The 26,357-nt window shown below is 37.8% G+C and overlaps 1 protein-coding gene across 1 annotated transcript in view; it reads right to left on the reverse strand.

Annotated features, from left to right (window-relative positions):
* The window catches only part of C3H1orf146 (chromosome 3 C1orf146 homolog), a 58,535-nt gene extending 37,581 nt beyond the window's left edge, over positions 1-20,954 (reverse strand). The window contains exons 1-4 of the mRNA XM_061183910.1: positions 20,909-20,954; positions 19,637-19,686; positions 17,513-17,697; positions 17,332-17,437 (exon numbers count right to left, since the gene is read on the reverse strand). Of these exons, the coding sequence (XP_061039893.1) occupies positions 17,332-17,437; positions 17,513-17,697; positions 19,637-19,686; positions 20,909-20,954 (387 nt within the window). The remainder of the gene's footprint in view (positions 1-17,331; positions 17,438-17,512; positions 17,698-19,636; positions 19,687-20,908) is intronic.
* Positions 20,955-26,357: the final 5,403 nt, after the last annotated feature.

Consider the following 26,357-nt stretch of genomic DNA (forward strand, 5'->3'; position numbering starts at 1 on the left):
ACTTGTATACATAATATATATTTAACGACTCAAATCAATGACAAAATCAAAGAAGAAATCGGAAAATAACTCAAGCAAATGAAAATGAATACAACCTTACAAAATCTATGGGATGCAGCAAAAGCAGTTCTAAGAGGGAAGTTTGTAATGATATAGATTTTCCTCAAGGAACAAAAAAAACTCAAATAAACAACCTAACCTACCATCTAAAAGATGATCAAAACACTCATGACATTTTTCACAGAACTAGAATAATCCTAAAATTTATATGAAAACACAAAGTAACACACAGTAATCAAAACAGTGTGGTACTGGCACACAGACAGACATACAGATCAATGGAACAGAATAGAGAGCCCAGAAATAAACCCACACAACTACGGTCAATTAATCTATGACAAAGGAGGCAAGAATAAACAATGGAGAAAAGACAGTCTCTTCAGCAAGTGGTGTTGGGAAAGCTGGACAGCTACAATGTAAACTGATGAAATTAGAACACCCCCTTACACCATATACAAAAATAAACTCAAAATGGTTTTAAAGACCTAAATATAAGACATGACACCATAAAACTCCTGGAAGAGAACAGAGGCAAAACATTAACTGACCTAAAGAGGAGAAGTATTTTCTTAGATCAGTCTCCCAAGGAATAAAATAAATAAAAGAAAAAATAAACAAATGGGACCTAATCAAACTTATAAGCTTTTCCACAGCAAAGGAAATCATCAACAAAAAAAAAAATGACAGGACTTCCCTCGTGGCGCAGTGGTTAAGAATCTGCCTGCCAATGCAGGGGACACGGGTTCGATCCCTGGTCCGGGAAGATCCCACATGCCTCGGAGCAACTAAGCCCGTGGGCCACAACTACTAAGCCCACGTGCCACAACTACTGAGCCCACGTGCCACAACTACTGAAGCCCGTGAGCCTAGAGCCCATGCTCTGCAATAAGAGAAGCCACCACAATGAGAAGCCCGCGCACCACAGTGAAGAGTAGCCCCCACTCACCGTAACTAGAGAAAGCCTGTGCGCAGCAACGAAGACCCAAAGCAGCCCAAAATAAATAAATTAAAAAAAAAAACAACCAAAAACGAAATGACAACCTACAGAATGGGAGAAAATATTTGCAAATGATGCACCTGACAAGGCTTAATCTCCAAAATATACAAACAGCTCATACGACTCAGTAACAAAAAAACCCTAACAACTTAATCAATAAATTGGCAGAAGACCTAAATAGACATTTCTCCAAAGACATACAGATGGCCAACAGGCACATGAAAAACTGCTCAACATTGCTAATCATCAGAGAAATGCAAATCAAAACCACAATGAGGTTATCACCTCACACCTGTCAGAATGGCTATCATCAAAAAGTCTACAAATAATAGATGCTGGAGAAGGTGTGGAGAAAAGGGAATCCTCCTACACTGTTGGTGGGAATGTAAATTGGTGCAGCTGCTATGAATACAGTAGGGAGGTTCTTTAAAAATGAAAAATAGAGCTACCATATGATCCAGCAATCCCACTCCTGGGCGTATATCTGCAAAAGATGGGAACTCTAATTTGAAAAGATACATGCACCCCATGGGACTTCCCTGGTGGCACAGTGGTTAAGAATCCTCCTGCCAATGCAGGGGACACCGGTTTGAGCCCTGGTCCAGGAAGATCTCACATGCCGTGGAGCAACTAAGCCTATGCACCACAGCTACTGAAGCCCGCACGCCTAGAGTCCATGCTCCGCAACAACAGAAGCCACCGCAATAAGAAGCCTGCACACTGCAATGAAGAGTAACCCCTGCTTGCCGCAACTAAAGAAAGCCCGCACCCAGCAACAAAGATCCAATGCAGCCATAAATAAATAAATAAATAAATAAATTTATTAAAAAAAAAAAGATACATGCACCCCAATGTTCATAGCAGCACTATTCACAATAGCCAAGACATGGAAACAACACAAGTGCCAATCAACAGGTGACTGGCTTAACAAGATGTGGTGTATATATACAATGGAATATTACTCAGCCATAAAAAAGAATGAAATATTGCCTTTTGCAGCAATATGGATAGATCTAGAGAATATTATACTCAGTGAAGTAAGTTAGAGAAAGACAAATATTATATGATATCACTTATATGTGGAATCTAAAAAATAATACAAATGAATCTATATACAAAACAGAAACAGACTCACAGACATAGAAAACAAATTTATAGTCACTAAAGTGGAAAGGAAAGGGGGGAGGATAAATTAGGAGTACGGGATGAACAAATACAAACTACTACACATAAGATAGATAAGCAACAAGGATTTACTGTATAGCACAGGGAAGAATATTCAATATTTTGTAATAACCTATAATGGAAAATAACCTGAAAAAATATATATATATATATAACTGAATCACTTTAGTGTACACCTGAAACCAACACAAACTAAATCAACTATACTTCAATTTAAAAAAAAGAGTTATTTCTGTAAATAAATAGACTCTCATTAACAAGAAACCTAACTACCCAATTAAAAAATAGGCAAAATATTTGAACAAATACGTCACCAAAGAAGATAAATGGCAAATAAGCATGTGAAAATATACTCAACATCGTTAGTCATTAGGGAAATGCAAATTAAAACCGCAATGATATACCACTACACACCTAACAAAATGGCTAAAATTTAAAAGACTAACAATATCAAGTGTCAATAAGGATGTGGAGAAACTGGAACTCTCATACACTGCTACTTGTAAAATATGTGGTACAATCACTTTGGAAAACAGTTTGGCAATTTCTTTAAAAGATAATCATACACCTACCATATAATCCAGCCATTCCAATCCTAGGTATTTTACCAAAGCAAAAAGAAAGCATATGTCTATACAATGACTTAAACACAAAGGCTTTATTCATAATAACCAAAAACTAGAAACAGCTCAAATGTCCCTCAGCAGATGAATGGATATTGGGATACATCTATACACTGGTATTATCCAGCAATGAAAAGGAATGAACTATTGATTCGCACAACAACCTGGGTCAATCTAAAAAATTATTATGCTGAGTGAAAGCAGCCAAAAAACAAACAAACAAAAAAAACACCACATACTGTATACTGTATACCCTTTATATAAAGCTCTGGAAAATGCAAACTAATTCAGTGATGGAAAACAGACTGGTTATGATGGAGGAGTAATGAGAACAGAAGGGGGAATTAGAAAGGGTAGGAGGAAACTTTTGGGAATGATGGCTATGTTCCTTATATTGATTGGTGGTGATTTCAAAGGTGTATAAATGTATCAAAACATGGTATCATACACTACAATTTATTACACATCAATTATACCTCAATATAGCTATAGATATATTTATAATAATCAGTGTATCATTTTTTAATTAACAAATTCTGTTGTGTCAAAAGAAGAAGCACAGGTGTTCAACACTGGAGCTATTCCAAACACTTCCAATGGTGGGGTTCTGAAATCTACAGCAATTCTAGCTACTCCATTACCAATTGCTTACTCTTTCCATAGCAATGCAAACCAAAATTAATGCCATGCAGCTGAAATCAAGCAAAGAAAGCAAAACTAATCTTTTGTTAGGAAAAGTAAAAAATAACCATTTTGAAGCACTTTGATAGTCACTGAAAAAGGTCCCCAAAGTTACCATATCCCAATTATTTTCCAAAAGGAAAAACACATTCAACTTTTAGATAAAATAACGTGTACTGCTTATATGGCTAGAAAAAAGTCTTTGCTTCTACAACATCTCTTTTCAGTGGTAAGATTTTTTACAATAGTATGAAATGGAAGAGATCTAGTTATCGAAACAGGAATCTCCTACATTTTTGTAAGAAGCAGCTATTCTTCATGTTCTTAAAACACAGAAATCACCAAGGTGAGGGCATGTCAATAATAAGTTCTATGTACATGGAGGGAAGAAGAAGACAGTACTAGGTGAGTTCTTAAAAGAAGAAAGGAAGCCCCAGACAAGTATACTTTTCTGGATTGGAAATTGAGACAAACTCAGGAGAGCACAATGTTTACCTGGCATGGAGATCTACCCAGTATGGCTTTGGAAGCTACAGATACTGGGAATTCTCAAACATAAAATCAAAACATAAAGTAAATGGGATCGGGGCTTCCCTGGTGGCGCAGTGGTTGAGAATCTGCCTGCCAATGCAGGGGACACAGGTTCGAGCCCTGGTCTGGGAGGATCCCACATGCCGCGGAGCAACTAGGCCCGTGAGCCACAACTACTGAGCCTGTGCGTCTGGAGCCTGTGCTCCGCAACAAGAGAGGCTGCGATGGTGAGAGGCCCGCGCACCGCGATGAAGAGTGGCCCCCGCTTGCCGCAATTAGAGAAAGCCCTCGCACAGAAACAAAGACCCAACACAGCCAAAAATAAATAAATTAATTAACAAACAAACAAACAAAAAAGTAAATGGGATCAAGAGTATTTAGATTTTTAAAAGACTAAAATATGCAGCTTTTAAGGTTATTTTTAAAAAGACTATCTTAGTCATCTTCAGAGCAGTATAACATAATGGTCAAGAGTGCAGATTCTGGGGTTAGAGTACCCAGATTCAAATCCTGGTTCTGTCACTTACTAGTTAACATGCACTTGGGCAAGTTACTTTACTTCTCTAAACCTCAGCTGTCTCCATTTTAAAATGCAGAGAACAGTCCCTCTTTTACAACAATTTTGTGAGGATTAAATCAGATCAAAAAGTAGCAAGATAGCATACTGGTTAAAAGTGTGGCCTCTGGACCCAGGCTGCCTGATTTGAATCCTTGGCTCTGCTACCTACCAGTTGTAAATGATCTGACCTTGGGCAAATCACTTAACTTCTTCATGCCTCAGTTTCCTCATCTTTAAAATGGGGGTAATAATACTTCCTGCCCCATAGGGCTATTAAGAAGATCAATGATTTACACATAAAGCACTTAAAATAAAACAGTGGAACACATAGTAAGTGAAGTAGTAGTCATTATTGAAACGCGCTTTGCATCAATAAATAATTAAATATAGTAAGCTTCAATAAATGTTAAATACTGGTAAACAAAAACCCAATGCACACGAGATTGTTATTTCTAAATGTATAATTTTAATTTTTTTCATTTCGCCATCACATTTTATTTTTTTATACATCTTTATTGGAGTATAATTGCTTCACAATGCTGTGTTAGTTTCTGTTGTACAACAAAGTGAATCAGCCATATGGATACATATGTCCCCATATCCCCTCCGTCTTGAGCCTCTCTCCCACTCTCCCTGTCCCACCCTTCTAGGTTGTCGCAAAGCACCGAGCCGATCTCCCTGTGCTATGCAGCTGCTTCCCACTAGCTATCTATTTTACATTTGGTAGTGTATATATGTCGATGCTTCTCTCACTTCGCGCCATGTTTCTCCTCCCCCACTGTGTCCTCAAGTCCATTCTCTATGTCTGCATCTTTATTCCTGCCCTGCCACTAGGTTCATCAGTACCATTTTTTTTGTAATTCCATATATATGCGTTAGCATATGGTATTTGTTTTTCTCTTTCTGACTTACTTCACTCTGTATGACAGTCTCTAGGTCCATCCATCTCCCTACAAATAACTCAGTTTCATTTCTTTTTATGGCTGAGTAATATTCCATTGTACATATGTGCCACATCTTCTTTATCCATTCATCTGTGATGGACATTTAGGTTGCTTCCATGTCCTGGCTATTGTAAATAGTGTTGCAATGAACATTGTGGTACATGACTCTTTTTGAATTATGGTTTTCTCAGGGTATATGCCCAGTAGTGGGATTGCTGGGTCGTATGGTAGTTCTATTTTTAGTTTTTTAAGGAACCTCCATACTGTTCTCCATAGTGGCTGTATCAATTTACATTCCCACCAACAGTGCAGAAGGGTTCCCTTTTCATCACACCCTCTCCAGCACTTATTGTTTCTAGACTTTTTGATAATGGACATTCTGACCGGTGTGGGGTGATATCTCATTGTACTTTTGATTTGCATTTCTCTAATAATTAGTGATGTTGAGCATCTTTTCATGCGCCTCTTGGCCATCTGTATGTCTTCTTTGGTGAAATGTCTATTTAGGTCTTCCGCCCATTTTTTAATTGGGTTGTTCGTTTTTGTGATGTTGAGCTGCATGAGCTGTTTGTATATTTTGGAGATTAATCCTTTGTCTGTTGTTTCATTTGCAAATATTTTCTCCCATTCTGAGGGTTGTCTTTTGATCTTGTTTATGGTTTCCTTTGCTGTGCAAAAGCTTTTAAGTTTCATTAGGTCCCATTTGTTTATTTTTGTTTTTATTTTCATTACTCTAGAAAGTGGGTCAAAAAAGACCTTGCTGTGGTTTATGTCATAGAGTGTTTTTCCTATGTTTTCCTCTAAGAGTTTTATAGTGTCAGTCTTACATTTAGGTCTTTAATCTGTTTGGAGTTTATTTTTGTGTATGGTGTTAGGGAGTGTTCTAATTTCATTCTTTTACATGTAACTGTCCAGTTTTCCCAGCACCATTTATTGAAGAGGCTGTCTTATTTCCATTGTATGTTCTTGCCTCCTTTGTTGTAAATTAGGTGACCATATGTGCGTAGGCTTATCTCTGGGCTTTCTATCCTGTTCCATTGATCTATATTTCTGTTTTTGTGCCAGTACCATACTGTCTTGATTACTGTGGCTTTGTAGTATAGTTTGAAGTCAGGGAGCCTGATTCCTCCAGCTCCATTTTTCTTTCTCAAGATTGCTTTGGCTATTTGGGGTCTTTCGTGTTTCCACACAAATTGTAAAATTTTTTGTTCTAATTCTGTGAGGAATGCCATTGGTAGTTTGATAGGGATTGCACTGAATCTGTAGATTGCTTTGGGTAGTATAGTCATTTTCACAATATTGATTCTTCCAGTCCAGGGACATGGTATATTTCTCCATCTGTTTATGTCATCTTTGATTTCTTTCATCAGTGTTTTATAATTTTCTGAGTACAAGTCTTTCGCCTCCTTAGGTAAGTTTATTTCTAGGTATTTTATTCTTTTTGTTGCAATGGTAAATGGGATTGTTTCCTTAATTTCTCTTTCTGATTTTTCATTGTTAGTATATAGGAATGCCAGAGATTTCTGTGTATTAATTTTGTATCCTGCAACCTTACCGAATTCATTGATTAGTGTTAGTAGTTTTCTGGTGGCATCGTTAGGGTTGTCTATGTATAGTAACATGTCATCTGCAAACAGTGACAGCTTTACTTCTTTTCCAATTTGTATTCCTTTTATTTCTTTTTCTTCTCTGATTGCTGTGGCTAGGGCTTCCAAAACTATGTTGAGTAAGAGTGGCGAGAGTGGGCATCCTTGTCTTGTTCCTGATCTTAGTGGAAATGCTTTCAGTTTTTCACCATTGAGTATGATGTTGGCTGTGGTTTTGTCATACATGGCCTTTATTACGTTGAGCTAGGTTCCCTCTATGTCCATTTTCTGGAGAGTTTTTTTTTTATCATAAATGGGTGTTGAATTTCGTCAAAAGCTTTTTCTGCATCTATTGAGATGATCATATGGTTTTTATTCCTTAATTTGTTAATATGGTGTATCACATCGATTGATTTGCATATATTTAAGAATCCTTGCATTCCTGGGATAAATCCCACTTGATCATAGTGTATGGTCCTTTCAATATGTTGTTGGATTCTGTTTGCTAGTATTTTGTTCAGGATTTTTGCATCTATGTTCATCAGTGATATTGGTCTGTAATTTTCTTTTTTTGTAGTATCTTTGTCTGGTTTTGGTATCAGGGTGATGGTGGCCTCAAAGAACGAGTTTGGGAGTGTTCCTGCCTCTGCAATTTTTTGGAAGAGTTTGAGAAGGATGGGTGTTAGCTCTTCTCTAAATGTTTGATAGAATTCATGTGTGAAGCCACCTGGTCCTAGATTTTTGTTTGTTTGAAGACTTTTAATTACAATTTCAATTTCATTACTTGTGATAGGTCTGTTTATATTTTCTAATTCTTCCTGGTTCAGTCTGGGAAAATTGTACCTTTCCAAGAACTTGTCCATTTCTTCGTGGTTGTCCACTTTATTGGCATATAGTTGTTTGTAGTAGTCTCTTAAAATCCTCTGTATTTCTGTGGTGTCAGTTGTGATTTCTCCTTTTTCATTTCTAATTATATTGATTTGCATCCTCTCCCTTTTTTTCTTGATGAGTCTGGCTAAGGGTTTATCAATTTTGTTCATCTTCTCCAAGAACCAACTTTTAGTTTTATTGATCTTTGCTACTGTTTTCTTTGTTTCTATTTCATTTATTTCTGCTCTGATCTTTATGATTTCTTTCCTTCTACTGACTTTGGTTTTCTTTGTTCTTCTTCCTCTAGTTGCTTTAGGTGTAGCGTTACATTGTTTATTTGAGATTTTCTTGGTTCTTGAGGTGAGATTGAATTGCTATAAACTACCTTCTTAGAACTGTTTTTGCTGTGTCCCATAGGTTTTGAGTTGTCGTGTTTTCGTTGTCATTTGTTTCTATGCGTTTTAAAATTTCTTCTTTGATTTCTTCAGTGATCTCTTGGTTATTTAGTAGCTCACTGTTTAGTTTTCATGTATTTGTGTTTTTACAGTTTTTTTCCTGTAATTGATTTCCAATCTCATAGTGTTGTGGTCAGATAAGATGCTTGATACGATTTCAATTTTCTTAAATTTTCTGAGGCTTGATTTGTGACCCAAGATGTGATCTATCCTGGAGAATGTTCCATGTGTACTTAAGAAGAAAGTGTATTCTGCCACTTTTTGGTGGAATGTTCTATAAATACCAATTAAATCTATCTGCTCTATTGTGTCATTTAAAGCTTGTGTTTCCTTATTTATTTTCATTTTGGATGATCTGTCCATTGGCGTAAGTGGGGTGTTAAAGTCCCCTACTATTACTGTGTTACTGTCAATTTCCCCTTTCATTGTTGTTAGTGTTTGCCTTATGTATTGAGGTGCTCTTATGTTGGGTGCATAAACATTTATAATTGTTATATCTTCTTCTTGGATTGATCCCTTGTTCATTATGTAGTGTCCTTCCTTATCTCTTGTAACAGTCTTTATTTTAAAGTTTATTTTATCTGATACAAGTATTGTTACTCCAGCTTTCTTTTGTTTTCCATTTGCATGGAATGTCTTTTCCATCCCTTCACTTTCAGTCTGTATGTGCCCCTAGGTCTGAAGTGGGTCTCTTGCAGACAGCATATATATGGGTCTTGTTTTTGTATCCATTCAGCCAGTCTGTGTCTTTTGGTTGGAGCATTTAATCCATTTACATTCAAAGTTATTATCAATATGTATGTTCCTATTACCATTTTCTTAATTGTTTTGGCTTTGTTTTTGTGGGTTTTTTTCTTCTCTTGTGTTTCCTGCCAAGAGAAGTTTCTTTAGCATTTGTTGTAGAGCTGGTTTGGTGGCGCTGAATTCTCTTAGAGTTTGCTTGTCTGAAAGTCTTTTGATTTCTCCATCGAATCTGAATGAGATCCTTGCTGGGTAGAGTAATCTCGGTTGTAGGTTTTTCTCTTTCATCACTTTAAGTATATCCTGCCACTCCCTTCTGTCCTGCAGAGTTTCTGCTGAAAAGTCAGCTGATAACCTTATGGGTATTCCTTTGTATGTTATTTTTTGTTTTTCCCTTACTGCTTTTAATATTTCTTCTTTTAATTTAATTTTTGTTAGTTTGATTAATATGTGTCTTGGTGTGTTTATCCTAGGGTTTATCCTGTATGGGACTCTCTGCACTTCCTGGACTTGGGTGACTATTTCCTTTCCCATGTTAGGGAAGTTTTCCACTATAATCTCTTCAAATATTTTCTCAGACCTTTTCTTTTTCTCTTCTTCTTCTGGGACCCCTCTAATTCAAATGTTGGTGCATTTAGTGTTGTCCCAGAGGTCTCTGAGATTGTCTTCAATTCTTTTCATTTTTTTTTCCTTTATTCTGCTCCTTGGCAATTTTTTCCACCGTTCTGTCTTCCAGCTCACTTACTCGTTCTTCTTCCTCAGTTATTCTGTTATTGATTTCTTCTAGTGTATTTTTCATTTCAGTTATTGTATTGTTCATCTCTGTTTGTTCTTTAGTTCTTCTAGATCTCTGTTAAACATTTCTTGTATTTTCTGAATCCGTGCCTCCATTCTATTTCCGAGATTCTGGATCATCTTTACTATCATTACTCTGAATTCTTTTTCAGGTAGATTGCCTATTTCCTCTTCATTTATTTGGACTTGTAGGTTTTTACCTTGCTCCTTCATCTGTGACATATTTTTGTCATCTTATTTTTTTTTGATTGGTGGAATTGTGTTCCTGTCTTACTGGTTGTTTGGCCTGAGGCTTCCAACACTGGAGTTTGTAGGCTTTGGGGTAGAGCTGGGTCTTTGTGCCGAGATGAGGACCTCTGAGAGACCTCATTCCGATGAATATTCCCTGGGGTCTGAGGTTCTCTGTTAGTCCAGTGGTTGGGACTCACAGCTCCCACTGCAGGAGCTTCGACCCGACCCCTGGCTCATGAACCAAGATCCCACAATCTGTGCGGGGTGGCAAAATAAAGAAAAAAACGGAGAACAATAACAAAGAGAAAAAATAAAATTAGACTAGGAAACTAACAGATATGTTAGAAAGAATATAAAAATAAAAATAGAGATGAAACAACAACCAGAAGGTAAAACAGAACCACAATAGTAAAAAAGAGGAAAAAAAAAAAAAAGCCGAAAAGGCCTTGGCTGTAGGGCTGGACTTAGGCAGGGGTGCAGTTTAGGCATGCGGGCCTATGCTTCGGACCCACAAGGCTGGAAAAGGCCCTGGGGATGGTGTGGGGTGGGGCTTAGGCTCAACAGAAGGGGGTCAGGCCTCTGCTCTCAGAGGGCGGGGGATCCGGACTGGGAGCCCAGAAGGCTTCCTGGGTTTGAGGGCTGGGCAAATGCCTTCTGAGCCTCTCCCGCTCCTCCTGGAGGGCCCCTCCCACCTGCCTCTCCTGTTCTTCCCCGGCCTCCCTCCTACGCCCCCAAGGCCAATGCAGCCTGGAGGGGGCCTCTGAGGGCATAGGACTGAGAGCTGGGCAGGCTTCCTGGGCTGACTGGGCAGGGGAAATGCTCCCCCCCTGATCCGAGCCCCCAAGGGTCTCTCCAGGCGTGGGAACCCCTCCCCCATCCCAGCCACCCCTCAGGGGCGCTGGTCCTGTCCGGCCACCACTTCTCCTCCCGCCTCAGTCCCCCCACGTCCTACTGGTTCGCTTGGGGGTTTCTCCTGTCTCCTTGGGCATCGAGGTCCCCCACCAGCATCTGGCAGTCACCCTAGTTGTGGGCAGACACAAACTCCTGTCTTCCCAGCTGCCATCTTGACTCTGCCTATCACATTTTAAATATATAATTTTGCTCTGATGTCTGCAAAACATTCATTGAAAGAAAAACAGCTAACAAAAACAATTAACAAGTAACAACTTTTAAAAATAGCAAAAATTAATCACAAAAGACTGTGAAGTAGACTTGTGTTAGTTTCCTAACAAATTACCACAAACTTAGCAGCTTAAAACAATGGAAATTTGTTCTTTTAAAGTTCTAGAGGCCAGAAGTCTGAACTCAATTTTAATTTTTTTAAGGAGAATGTTTGGGTGCTCAAAGTAGTAAAAGGAAAGCTGGCCTATGTTTATAAGTAACAGAATTTCATGTCTGTTATTTTCACTCCTCTTAGAATGTTCAAATCCTATGGTTATGTTGTAGTTTAGATTATGCCCCAGCATTTCCATGAAGCCTTCTCTAATGATATTTCAATTTTTGATCTTCTTCCATACTAGTCCACAGTAGATAGTTTATAAACATTTTATTTGATTTAATTGGCATCCACAAACCAGGCTTTTCCTTCCAGCAGAGGCAGTTTGAGGAGGCAAGAGGAGAGAGAGGAAACTGAAGTGATTCAAACTTGATAATAAAATTAAAGGCTGCTCAGAGTAGAGACATAACTATCACAAAAGATCAGTTAGAAATGGAATGAGAATGTGTATATACACATATTTAAATATATATATCTTACAAGGAATGCTCAAAGGAAAACACAAGAAATTTCACACTGAACTTCAGTTTTGGCTGGGTTTTGAACAACAAATGTGAAAAGGAAAAGAAAGTATTTATATAATTTTACACTTTAGGAAATTCAGGCTGAGAGAGGATGGTGGCAAAGGTCATATACACCTACAGAGTGAAGATGAATGGGTTCACTTTGGGCAGAATGGACATGTTAACAGTATTAAGTCTTCCAATCCATGGACACAAGATGTCTTTCCATTTATTTGTGTCTTCTTTCATCAATGTTTTGTAGTTTTCAGTGTACAAGTCTTTCACCTCCTTAGTTAAGTGCATTCCTAAGTATTTTATTCTTTTTGGTGCTTTTGTAAATGGGATTATTTTCCTAATTTCCTTTTCATATAGTTTGCTGTTCCTATATAGAAATGCAACTGATTTTTATATGTTGATTTTGTATTCTGCAACTTTGTTGAATTGATTTATTAGTTCTGACAGTTTTTTTTATGGGATCATGTCATCTGCAAACAGGGACAGTTTTACCTCTTTCTTTCCAGTTTGGATGCCTTTTATTTCTTTTTCTTGCCTAATTGATCTGGCCAGGACTTCTGGTACTATGCTGAATAGAAATGGTGAAAGTGGGCATATCTGCCTTGTTCCTGATCTTAGAGGAAAATTTTTCACATTTGAGTATGATATTAGCTGTGGGCTTGCCATATATGGCCTTTATTAGATCAGGTAATTTTCTTCTATGAGTGAATAAGCTCTAGAGATCTGCTGTACAACATTGTACCTATAGTCAACAATAATATATACTTAAAATTTTATTAAAAGGGTAGATCTATATTAACTGTTCTTTCCACAATAAAAGGAAAAGAAAAAAAAAGTGAATGAGTCCAATGCTAGATCTATTCCTTTTTCCTCTTCCTTTTTCAATTAGTACCATGTTTATTACCTCTTGCCTGAGCCACTGTATTTACCTCCTAACTGGTCTTGCCTCCTTTCAAATCTACTCTACAAACTCTTCCCAAATAATTTTCCGAAAACTCGATTTATAACTAGATTACTCTTCTTTTTTTTTTTTAATTTATTTATTTTTGGCTGCATTGGGTCTTCGTTGCTGTGCGCGGGCTTTCTCTAGTTGCAGCGAGCGGGAGCTACTCTTCACTGTGGTGTGTGGGCTTCTCATTGCGGTGGCTTCTCTTGTTGCGGCGCACGGGCTCTAGGTGCGTGGGCTTCAGTAGTTGTGGCGCACGGGCTTAGTTGCTCTGCTGCATGTAGGATCTTCCTGGACCAGGGCTCAAACCCATGTTGCCTGCATTGGCAGGCGGATTCTTAACCACTGTGCCACCAGGGAAGCCCATGGATTACTGTTCTGTTCAGAAAACTTTAATGGCTCCCTAAGGCTTAAGAAATCAAATCCAAATTCTTTAGGCTAGCATTCAAGCTCCTCTCCCCAAAGACTGATGCCACGTTTCCTTTCCAGAATTACTTCCCACTAACATGGGCAGCTTCACTGACATGCAATCTGTGGAGTCACACAAGGCTCCACACTTAAAAGGATCCTGTACTTGGCTTATTGCTATTATCCTCCTATTGCTGTCTTGAAAATGTTAATTTTTAAACAAGAGGTCCTATGTTTTCATTTCACACTGGGCCTGCAAATTATATAGTCAGTCCTGCCCATTATACCAAAGAAACCCTATACTTTCTCACCTCACTGCCATGCCATACTATTTTCTTCCATCTGAAACAACCACCCTGATCTCTGCCTGCCAAAATTCTACTTACCTTTTAAATACTCACTTTATTTACATCACACTCAAAAAGATAAATTACATGCAAATTAAGACCACAAGGAGATATCATTTTGTATGCATGACAGCCTTCTTAATTAGGGTTCTGGGATATGAAACTCTAATGCCCTAAGACAGGGGTCAGCAAGCTTTTTTTGTAAAAGGCTGGAGAGTAAATATTTTAGACTTTGTGGGCCATACAGTCTCTGTTGCAGTGACTCAACTCTGCAATTGTAGTGTGAAAGCAGCTACAGATAATAAGTAAACAAATGAACATGGCTATATTTCTTAAAACTTTATTTATGGACACTAAGATATAAATTTAATATAATGTTCATGTGTCACAAGTATTATTTTTCTTTGATTTTTTTCCAGTCACTTGAACCAGAACTATTCTTGGCTCCAAGTGTGGAGGGCCAGATTTGGCTCATGGGCCGTAGTTTACCAAGCCCTCCCTAAGACATCCATGATATGACTTTACTTTTCTTCTACACATCTAGAATGGTACTAGTCACCTACCAACTTTGGTAGAATTGAGAAAATAATCACTCAAACCATGTTTTACAGGTTTAATTCTCTCATAGAACTCCTGTTGAGAATGGCTGCATTAGAATGACAAAACTTAGAATTAAAAAAAATAACTGGTAAGGATATGAAGCAACAAGGACTCTTACACATGGGTAGAGTGCAAATTGATATAACCATTCTGGAAGATGATTAGGCATTATTGGGGTAGATAATCTGTGAGGGGCCTTTAGTGCCCGCATGTTTTTGCTGGGTATGTAAATATAAGCCCCTGATTACTCTTTATCTGGGCCATTTTTCACTTGCAATAAACAACATTGAGGAATGAGGCAAGCAGGCTTGTTACTATTAATTAACAAGTGTTCTTCCCTTCAGTGTTTCTCTCTGTTAATACAACCAATTGAATGTACATTCACCTAGGTTTACTTATGTTATTCCCACACCCCTGCGGAATTTGGGGGCCAGAGGAACCAACAAGAACCTGAAACTTTGGTTACTGCTTTTGCCACAAAATTTTAAAAATCTTTTGTTTCTGATCCAGGCATCTTTTATCTTCTGCCAGCATTAATAAAACAGTAATAGGTTAGCTTGTTAGGTTGCAAGTAGAGTAAAAAGACCTTTCACAGTTCTTGACAGGCATTATCAATTAAAGTTGAAAATACACATAAATTGTAACCCAGCAATTCCAATCCCAAATACATACTCAAAAGAAATGCATGCAATGTGTACTAGGAGACTTGTATAAGAATGTTCATAGAAGCATTTTTTTTTTTACTTTATTCCTCATACTTTTGTTTAAATTTTCTTTTTTTAAAATAAATTTATTTATTTTATTTATTTATTTTTGGCTTCATTGGGTCTTTGTTGCTGCGCACGGACTTTCTCTAGTTGCAGCGAGCAGGGGCTACTCCTCGTTGTGGTGCGTGGGCTTCACATTGCAGTGGAATGTGAAGTGGAATCTCAAGTTTTCTGTAAATCTAAAACTGTTCTAAAAAATAAAGTTTATTTAAAAAAAAAATCCTACCTCTCCTTCAAGGCCCATTAGAAATTCTGCCTGCTGCAAGAAACTATCTCTGTCTCCCTCAAACTAAATGAGACCTCTCCTTCCTCAGAATCCACCTTACAACACCTCTGTTAAGCACTTCTCATATTTTGCCCAATAAAATTATTTATAAATGTAGTTCATTTCCCCTAAATCATAATCTCCTTAATGTCAACCAAGTTTATAATCTCCATGTTACTTAATACAAAATTAGTTTAAAGCAAAATTTAGAAACCAACTAATCCAAGTGAAAGTAACTTTCAGTGATGGTGAGCTAATATTTCCTAAGGCAATTTTATTCTCCTTTTAAACAATTCTAATAATTAGAAAGTTCTCCCTGCTGGGTTGAAACCAGCTGCTCTGTAATTTCCTCATTCATTGTATGAATGAATTAATGACAAGTTAATAGCTCTAAGAGAGCAGAGACACCTGTTTTATCCAATACTGTACCTCCAACACCTGGCACAAAGTAGATACTCAAACTTTGTTTCTGAATGAGTAAGTGGCTGTCTGGGGGAAGGACTGAAATTTTTATTTCCTCCCATACAACTTAATTTACTGTCTAGCTAATGACAAACCACCTGATAATACATCCACAAAACAAACAAGCAAACCTCGTTTTATTTTGCTTCCCTTTATTGTGATTCGCAGATATTGTGGTTTTTGTTTGTTTTGATTTTTTTGACAAATTGAAGGTTTGTGGCAACCCTGCCTTGTCAGACTATGATTAGCTTTCTTTTTTCAAATAAATTTATTTTATTTATTTATTTTTGGCTGCCTTGGGTCTTCGTTACTGTGCACGGGCTTTCTCTAGCTGCGGTGAGTGGGGACTACTCTTCGTTGTGGTGCATGGTCTTCTCATTGCGGTGGCTTATCTTGTTGCGGAGCATGGGCTCTAGGCTCACGGGCTTCAGTAGTTGTGGCATGCGGGCTCAGTAGTTGTGGCTTGCGGGCTCTAGAGAGCAAGCTCAGTAGTTGTGGCACACAGGCTTAGTTGCTCCGCGGCATGTGGGAATTTTCCCGGACCAGGGCTCGAACCCGTGTCCCCTGCATTGGCAGGCGGATTCTTAACCACTGCGCCACCAGGGAAGCCCAGACTATGATTAGCTTTTGAAAAACTACTTTAAAATTAAAGTACATACATTATTTTTTTAGATACAAAATGCTATTGCACATTTAATAGACTACAGTATAGTATGAAATAACTTTAATATGCACCAGGAAACAACAAAAACTTCATGTGACTCGCTTTATTGCTAAGGCCTGGAACCTAACCCTGCAATATCTCCGAGGGATATCTGTATAGTCATTAAATCCTCACAACCCTCTATACAAGTTTAATAAACAATTTTAACTAATTTAACTAAACTTAGAAGGTTAACTAATTTTATGCACTAATAAGTGAGAAAGGAATTGGGGTCGCAGACCCCTAGAAGCGTACGATTAACGACTGAGAACGCGTCAGATAAACAGGGCTGAGGCAGCAAGGTTCCCTCAATCTCTCTGGGGAAACGCTCCTAGACTAGCAACCAAGCCCCCACTCATCGCTGATTGTGAGCCACTCACCACACCTCCAGGTGGCCCGTTCCCTCATCTGAAAATCAGGTTGGACCCAATGGCCTCTTAACGCCTTTGCCAGGTCCAAGGCCCTAATATTCTGGGCTTCTGTCATTACGGTTTTGTCTTTCCCAAGTTTTCAAATTTAAATAAAGTTAACATTGCACAATAACCTCCTGTACATCGCTAACCCGCTCAGTCTCCTCCGTCGCCAAGTGAGAGTCTGGCCTACAGTGGTTTTCACGGCCCCTTTTATTCTTTTTAGGACTTTCTCCCGCTCTCGGAAGTGGGAGGAGGGAAGAGGTTACGAACACCGCCCAAAGTCAAATATAAATCCGGGGGGGTGGAAGACAGAGCTTCGGAAAAGGAGGCAGTTCTACAATACTACATGAAAAACCCAAGAAAACCACTTTCCACACGATTCCCAAAGGAAGAAAAGGCTGGGGAGGATCCTTTCTCAACCGCCAAAGCCCTGAGGTAAAGATCTGATCTCGGCTCGTGTGAGGAAAAACCACACTGGAAAAGAACCAAGAAAGAAAAACGCGAAGAACCACGTTCTCGGCAGCCTCATCCCCAACCCTGCAAACACACCTGATCAGCACGGCGTCGAGGACAGCTCCGCTGCTCCCACACGTCCAGAGCCTTCCACGAGAAGCTCCGCGGGCGGAGCAGGAGACCCAGGCGTGCTCTCTGCGCTCTGCCGCCTCCGCCCCCTCCGCTCGCAGGGCTTCTGCGCAGCCGCAGACCCCGCGAACCACAGCCCGGCGTGCCCCGCTCTTTAAAGCGTAAAATTTGCTCCAACCGGTAAGGGATTAAGAAAAAGCCGAGGGATTTTTCATGTTAGATTGAGTTGCCTGCAGTTGATTTTTCACAATTTTCTTACATTTAGGCTCAATTCTTGTAGTACCACTGTGAACATAAAATCAAGGTGACCTCTGGTTTATCCAAATTATGGAAAAAATACATTTTCATTAATGGCCGTAAATGTAACTTATAGAGGCCTTTGTATTTCCTCTTGGGACTCCCATTTTTTTCAGACCTAACTGAAGCTCAGCAAGTTATTAGGCAATGGTGCTCACAATTGTAAAAATTCAAAAATAAAAAAGCCACCATTTGCCTAGAGCCTAATGGCTAGAATACAAAACTATTTGTGTCTTACTTTATAAAATATGGGGGAGAGTGCTTCAGGAAAAAGTCCTTTGGTGCACACTTGTAATGTGGATTAATTATTCCGAGGCAGCCCTTTTGTAAGTGTGGAGTTTCCTATAACTGATATTAAAATTCGGTGCACTCTTTTGCTGCCTCTGGACAGTTTGTTAAGGCACGGCAAGACTTATTACAAGAGTCAGGACCTGGCTGGAGCCACACCTTCTGGGTCTGAGAGCTCAAGGAATTGAGTCAGCAGCTGGTGTGGGCCGGAGGACTCTCCTTGGAAGGTCCTCACGTTTCAGAGCAGGCTAATAGCAAAGGGGTAGGGGAGACATCCAAGATTAAGCAGCGGAGGGTCTCAGTGGGCTGAGTGCAGGACAGCAGTTCCCTCTCCAACTGTGATACTACAAGGAGACTTGGCTGGATTGAGAGCAGAGACTCCAGTTGTGGTAGGGAACCTGGCAAGTGCAAAGAAGGGTCCATTCTGGGGAGGGTACTGAAGTTCTGGGCAGCTCACCAGAATAGGGAGGGAAAGGAAAACTAATCTTACTGAGAACCTACTCTGTACCAGGTACTATACCAGCTGCTTTACATACATGATTCTATTAATATTCTCCATAGATGCTATAAAATTTGTTATTCTCATTTTAAAAATGGGAAAACTGGAGCTCATAGAGATTAAGTTATTGGGCATGATGATATAGCTAGTGAGAAAAGGGCTGGGGTTCAAACCTAAGTTGTCTAGGCCACATCCCTACCTCTACAGCTTTTTCTTAAAAGCCAATTAGGCTTTTTAAAATTTCCACCATGCCGCAGAAATTGCTCTCATAAAGGTCCTTGCTAAATTCAGCAGTTTTCAATACTAATTTTACTTGGTCAATCAGAATCATTTGTTGCAGTTGATCACTTCCTCCTCTTGGAAACACGTTCTCCTTTGGCTTTCCCACACCATGCTCTCATGGTTTTCCTCTAACCTCACAGGCTACTTTGCAACATCCGTTATTGTTTATCCCTCAATACCCAACCTCTTGGAAGCACCCCAAGTGCAATCCTTGGGCCTCTTTTCTTCTCTGGCTATACAGTTGACCCTTGAACTGCATGGGTCCATTTATACATGAACTTTTTTCAATAAATATATTGGAAATCTTTTTAGAGATTTGTGACAATTTGAAGAAACTCACAAACCATTAGCCTAGAAATATTGAAAAAATTAAGAAAAAATTAGGCATGTCATGAATGCATAAAATATATGTAAATATTAGTCTATCTTTACATAGACATGAGTGATATTTAATGTAAAATTAATAGTGTTAGTTTTCTTACTGTTCTATAACTTTGCTTTCAAAGAGTTACATTACCATACAGTATGCCTCTTTCTCATAGTTGGAGAAACTGCATATTAGCCTATTATCACAGGTAAGTGTGTCTTTTTAAGTAACAATGTTTCCAGTGTTGTATTATGAATATGACTGCAGTAATGTATGCCATAAAAATTTTTAAATGATTCATTCATTAGTGTATAGGCTAGGTTACCGTGAAGCAATTGTATCAAAAACATTAGGCTACCATAGAACGATCATATTGCTGCTTCTTTACCAATGCATGAATTGTTATACCTGTAAATAAAAATTAATTTATTTTTCACATTATCTTTTCAGTTTTGATGTCTAGTGTTAGTAATACATATAACATCCACAGTGTTTTGTATCATGTAAGACAGTATTGATGTAGGTACTGACAGATGACTCATCTTGTAAACAGATGATGGAAACTTACTGTATCAATAAATACTGTACCGTACTGTAAATGTGTTTTCTCCTGATTTTCTAAATAATATTTTCTCTAGCTTACTTTATTGTAAGAATACAATATATTATACATATATAAAATATATGTTAATCGACTGTTCATGTTATTGGTAAGGCTTCCTGTCAACAGTAGGCTATTAGTAGTTAAGTTTTGGGGGAGTCAAAAGTTATGCACAGATTTTTTTTTTCTTTACTATATTTTATATATTTATTTATTTGTTTTTTAATATCTTTATTGGAGTATAATTGCTTAACAATGGTGTGTTAGTTTCTGCTTTATAACAAAGTGAATCGGCTACACATATACATATATCGCATTATCTCCTCCCTCTTGAGTCTCCCTATACACAGATTTTTGATTGTGCCCCTAACCCCTGCGTTGTTTAAGGGTCAACTGTATTCACTCCTGTGGTGATCTCATGAACTCATGGCTTTAGATGTAGTCTGTATGCTGACAAATCCCAAATTTCTATCTCCAGACTTAACTTTTCTCCTGAACTCCAGATTGGTATATACAACTGCCTATTTAATATTTCCACTAACAGACATCTCAAATTTCACATAGCAAGACAACTTTTAATTTCCACCCTGCAAAGCTGTACCACCCATAGTCTTCCCCATCTCTGTTAATAACTCACATTTTTCCTATTGTTAGATTTAAATACCTTGCCTCTCATTTACCCCATCTCACCCATCAGGAAATCTTGTTGCCTGTACCTTCAAAATATATCCAGAGCCTGACCACCTCCCTTGTCTTAACCACTATTAACTCTCACCTGGATTATTGCATTAGCCTCTTAACAGATCTCCTTGTTTATGTATGCCTTGCTCCCTAAAGTATTTTTCAACATAACAACCAGGGTAATCCTCTTAAAATAGAAGATGGATTTTGTCTTCTCTCTGCTTAAAACCCTCTAATGGCTCTCAGCTTTCTCAGAATTAAAGCTAAAGTCCTTATGATGACCTACAAGGCCCTATGTGATCCAGTTTCCCTATTACCTAGCCAACCTTTTCTACTACTCTCTCTCACCTGCTTCTACTGTTCCAGCCACATTGGCCCCCTTCTTGCTTCTCATACCTACCAGGCATGCTCCTGCCTCAAGGCTTTTGCATCAGCTTTTCTGTCTAAAGTGCTCTCCCCTGAGATATATTCATAACTCACTCTCTCTCCTCTTCAAATCTTAGCTGTCATCTTTCCAGTAAAGCCCACACACCCTGACTTCCTCATTTAAAATTGGAACCACTCTTGATCTCTCTTAGCCTGCTCTATGTTTTTTTAATAGCATTTGTCACCTTCTAACATACTATATAATGTGTGTACTTATTATGTTTATTGTTTATAGCTGTTCTCCTCTCACTGGGATGTAAACTCCACAAGAGCAGGAATTTTTGTCTCTTTTGTTTGCTGATGAATCTCTTTCACTTAGAACAATGTCTGGTAGCTATTAAGCACTAACAAATATAGTCAAATACTGAAGTATCATTCACTCTCACTTATAAAGTTCCTTTGGGCTTATGTCTCAATGGTAACATATCAGACTTCATTGAATGTTAGTAGCCATGAGATGAATAGTACCAATGGAGGCCTCTATTTTTATTAAAATTCTTACCCTTATTACTTTTAGGCTTGAACTAATTTATTTCAAACTGTGGTCTTCTGGGTTAGGGCTAACTAATTTGTCTGAGAGATATTTGCTAGAAATAAAAGTCCAACAGTTAATCCTGATAAAGAGTTTTTATTCAGGAGGCTTATGTATTACCACAATTCATTCATTTATGGAACAGATAAAGCTGTTTAAGTTGTGCTTTTAAGGGTGTCTACAAGATTCAGACCCAAATATATTGAAACTGAATACACAAACATATTTGGCAACTCTGTAACAGCCCAATTCCCTGATTCACTACTCCCTAGAATGCCTACAAAGAAATATGTTCAATTTACATTTCTGTTTAGTGTCAGAACATTCCTAATTAACCAGCTGTAAGAAAGTTACGATGAAAAATTAATTCCATAAATTATTGATTCCTGGATTGAAAATGTAAAATTCAACTAGAAAGCGTAGAATCAATAAGAAATAGATATTTCATAAACCTTGCAATGCCATATTTCCACATTAGTTGCAGAGTGACAACCTGTTATGAGACTGCAAAAATATCTTAATGTTTTTTGTGAGATGCCTCCGTTTCAGAAACAACAACAAAGCCTTGAATCTACTTAGTGGCTTGAACACTTGGATAGATCTAAAATAATTAATGTATTTCAGTATTTTTTCCCTTTTAGTCAATTGCAAATGTTGAACAATCATCTTCTTTTGAGGCTCCACTGCACGTTCTTTATGTTATCTGCTTCATTCTTGATGTTCTGACCTTGATGTTGTAGCCCATCAAAAGAACACACACACACACACACAGGGAATTGTAGAGGAAGTTGGATGAAAGAAAAGTGGCTGTTTTCAAATAGCCCTTCACCAGTTTTCTTTGATATGAAAAACTGACACAGTACTATATTCTCAGACCCTGACCAGGTATAATTCTTATTTTTAAATGATTGGATTTAAACAATTTATTGTTTTGGAAACAACAGGATCAATTTAATTAAACCCTTGGATGTTTTAAAAACATCCAAAGCTTTTCGCTTCAGTAGCTTTTCTGTTTCTAAATAGGTTTGTGTATGAATGTATATGACTTAGATAATAAAAGCAAACATTCAGTTCTCTACTTAGGCACTGAGAAAAAATTTTGCACTCTCTCACCTCGCTGGTCCTATTTGTCCTCTTTGACCTAAATCTCTCCTGGTTTTCAGCTGTCTCTCGTGGTAATCCCTTGTGCTGCTGTTGGTCTAATGTGATTATTGAGCACAGCTGTAATTCAGTGATGACTTCCTCAAGGTTTAGATATTTTGACAGATTATTTTTAGCCTCAGTCCGCAGTCATAACATAAAAACAACTAAGATGAAAACTGAACACACCAGCAAACAAGTAAGTCTGACAACTTAAAAATCCCTAAATTTATTTTATTTTATTTTATTTATTTTTTATTGTATATGTGAACTTTTACTGGGAATTTAAAGTCTTGTTTTATAGTAGTGTGGATTAGTGAATTTTTCTATATTTTGAAAATTTTCTCCAAATTTTTTGTCAGTGAGCCCATAGCTGATAATGAATATTAAAACAAACAAACAAAAAACCAATGTAGAACAAAAATAAATACCCACCCAAGGGCAACAACAAGAAAAAATCAAGACAATTTGACTATAGTCTGTAAGGTTAAAAGAATGGAAAGAGAATATAAATAAAGTTAGTCAAATAAATAAATCATCCTTCTAGTAAATATGTATGTTTCATCTGAAAGAATGGAAGAAAATGCATATAATACCATCTTTTTTGTTTGTTTTTTTTATACAGCAGGTTCTTATTAGTCATCCATTTTATACACATCAGTGTATACATGTCAATCCCAATCTCCCAATTCATCACACCGCAACCCCCACCCCCTGCAGCTTTCCCCCCTTGGTGTTCATACGTTTGTTCTCTACATCTGTGCCTCTATTTCTGCCCTGCAAACCGGTTCATCTGTACCATTTTTCTAGATTCCACATATATGCGTTAATATATGATATTTGTTTTTCTCTTTCTGACTTACTTCACTCTGTATGACAGTCTCAAGGTCCATCCACGTCTCTAGAAATGACCCAATTTCGTTCCTTTTTATGGCTGAGTAATATTCCATTGTATATATGTACCACAATTTCTTTTATCCATTCGTCTGTCACTGGGCATGTAGGTTGCTTCCATGACCTGGCTATTGTAAATAGTGCTACAATGAACATTGGGGTGCATGTGTCTTTTTGAATTATGGTTTTCTCTGGGTATATGCCCAGTAGTGGGATTACTGGGTCATATGGAAATTCTATTCTTAGTTTTTTAAGGAACCTCCATACTGTTCTCCATAGTGGCTGTATCAATTTACATTCCCACCAACAGTGCAAGAGGGTTCCCTTTTCTCCACACCCTCTCCAGCATTTGTTGTTTGTAGATTTTCTGATGATGCCCATTCTAACTGGTGTGAGGTGATACCTCATTGTAGTTTTGATTTGCATTTCTCTAATAATTAGTGATGTTGAGCAGCTTTTCATGTGCTTCTTGGCCATCTGTATGTCTTCTTTGGAGAAATGTCTATTTAGATCTTCTACGCGTTTTTGGATTGGGTTGTTTGTTTTTTTAATATTGAGCTACATGAGCTGTTTATATATTTTGGAGATTAATCCATTGTCCGCTGATTCGTTTGCAAATATTTTCTCCCATTCTGAGGGTTGTCTTTTCATCTTGTTTATGGTTTCCTTTGCTGTGCAGAAGCTTTGAAGTTTCATTAGGTCCCATTTGTTTATTTTTGTTTTTATTTCCATTACTCTAGGGGTGGATCAAAAAAGATCTTGCTGTGATTTATGTCAACGAGTGTTCTTCCTATGTTTTCCTCTAAGAGTTTTATAGTGTCCGGTCTTACATTTACGTCTCGAATCCATTTTGAGTTTATTTTTGTGTATGGTGTTAGGGAGTGTTCTAATTTCATTCTTTTCCATGTAGCTGTCCAGTTTTCCCAGCACCACTTATTGAAGAGACTGTCTTTTCTCCATTGTATATCCTTGCCTCCTTTGTTATCGATTAGTTGACCATAGGTGCGTGGGTTTATCTCTGGGCTTTATATCTTGTTCCATTGATCTGTGTTTCTGTTTTTGTGCCAGTACCATATTGTCTTGATTACTGTAGCTTTGTAGTATAGTCTGAAGTCAGGGAGTCTGATTCCTCCAGCTCCGTTTTTTTCCCTCAAGACTGCTTTGGCTATTCGGGGTCTTTTGTGTCTCCATACAAATTTTAAGATTTTTTGTTCTAGTTCCATAAAAAATGCCATTGGTAATTTGATAGGGGTTGCATTGAATCTGTAGATTGCTTTGGGTAGTATAGTCATTTTCACAATATTGATTCTTCCAATCCAAGAACATGGTATATCTCTCCATCTGTTGGTATCATCTTTAATTTCTTTCATCAGTGTCTTATAGTTTTCTGCATACAGGTCTTTTATCTCCTTAGGTAGGTTTATTCTTAGGTATTTTATTCTTTTTGTTGCAATGGTAAATGGGAGTGTTTCCTTAATTTCTCTTTCAGATTTTTCATCATTAGTGTATAGGAATGCAAAAGATTTCTGTGCATTAATTTTGTATTCTGCAACTTTACCAAATTCATTGATTCGCTCTAGTAGTTTTCTGGTGGCATCTTTAGGATTCTCTATGAATAGTATCATGTTACCTGCAAACAGTGACAGTTTTACTTTTTCTTTTCCAATTTGTATTCCTTTCATTTCTTTTTCTTCTCTGATTGCTGTGGCTAGGACTTCCAAAACTATGTTGAATAATAGTGGTGAGAGTGGTCAGCCTTGTCTTGTTCCTGATCGTAGAGGAAATGCTTTCAGTTTTTCTCCATTGAGGATGATGTTTGCTGTGGGTTTGTCATATATGGCCTTTATTATGTTGAGGTAGGTTCCCTCTATGCCCACTTGCTGGAGAGTTTTTATCATAAATGGGTGTTGAATTTTGTCGAAAGCTTTTTCTGCATCTATTGAGATGATCATATGGTTTTTCTTCTTCAATTTGTTAATACGGTGTATCACATTGATTGATTTGCATATATTGAAGAATCCTTGCATCCCTGGGATAAATCCCACTTGATCATGGTGTATGATCCTTTTAATGTGTTGTTGGATTCTGTTTGCTAGTATTTTGTTGAGGATTTTCGCATCTATATTCATCAGTGATATTGGTCTGTAATTTTCTTTTTTCGTAGTATCTTTGTCTGGTTTAGGTATCAGGGTGATGGTGGCCTCATAGAATGGGTTTGGGAGTATTCCTTCCTCTGCAATTTTTTGGAAGAGTTTGAGAAGGACGGGTGTTAGCTCTTCTCTAAATGTTTGATAGAATTCACCTGTGAAGCCATCTGGTCCTGGACGTTTGTTTGTTGGAAGATTTTTAATCGCAGTTTCAATTTCATTACTTGTGATTGGTCTATTCGTATTTTCTATTTCTTCCTGGTTCAATCTTGGAAGGTTATACCTTTCTAAGAATTTGTCCATTTCTTCCAGGTTGTCCATTTTATTGGCATAGAGTTGCTTGTAGTAGTCTCTTAGGATGCTTTGTATTTCTGTGGTGTCTGTTGTAACTTCTTCTTTTTCATTTCTAATATTATTGATTTGAGTCCTCTCCCTCTTTTCCTTGATGAGTCTGGCTAATGGTTTATCAGTTTTGTTTATCTTCTCAAAGAAACAGCTTTTAGTTTTATTGATCTTTGCTATTGTTTTCCTTGTTTCTATTTCATTTATTTCCGCTCTGGTCTTTATGATTCCTTTCCTTCTGCTAACTTTGGGTTTTGTTTGTTCTTCTTTCTCTAGTTCCTTTAGGTGTAAGGTTAGATTGTTTACTTGAGATTTT

Source organism: Eubalaena glacialis, chromosome 3 (genome assembly GCF_028564815.1).
Source record: "Eubalaena glacialis isolate mEubGla1 chromosome 3, mEubGla1.1.hap2.+ XY, whole genome shotgun sequence".
NCBI lineage: Eukaryota > Metazoa > Chordata > Mammalia > Artiodactyla > Balaenidae > Eubalaena > Eubalaena glacialis.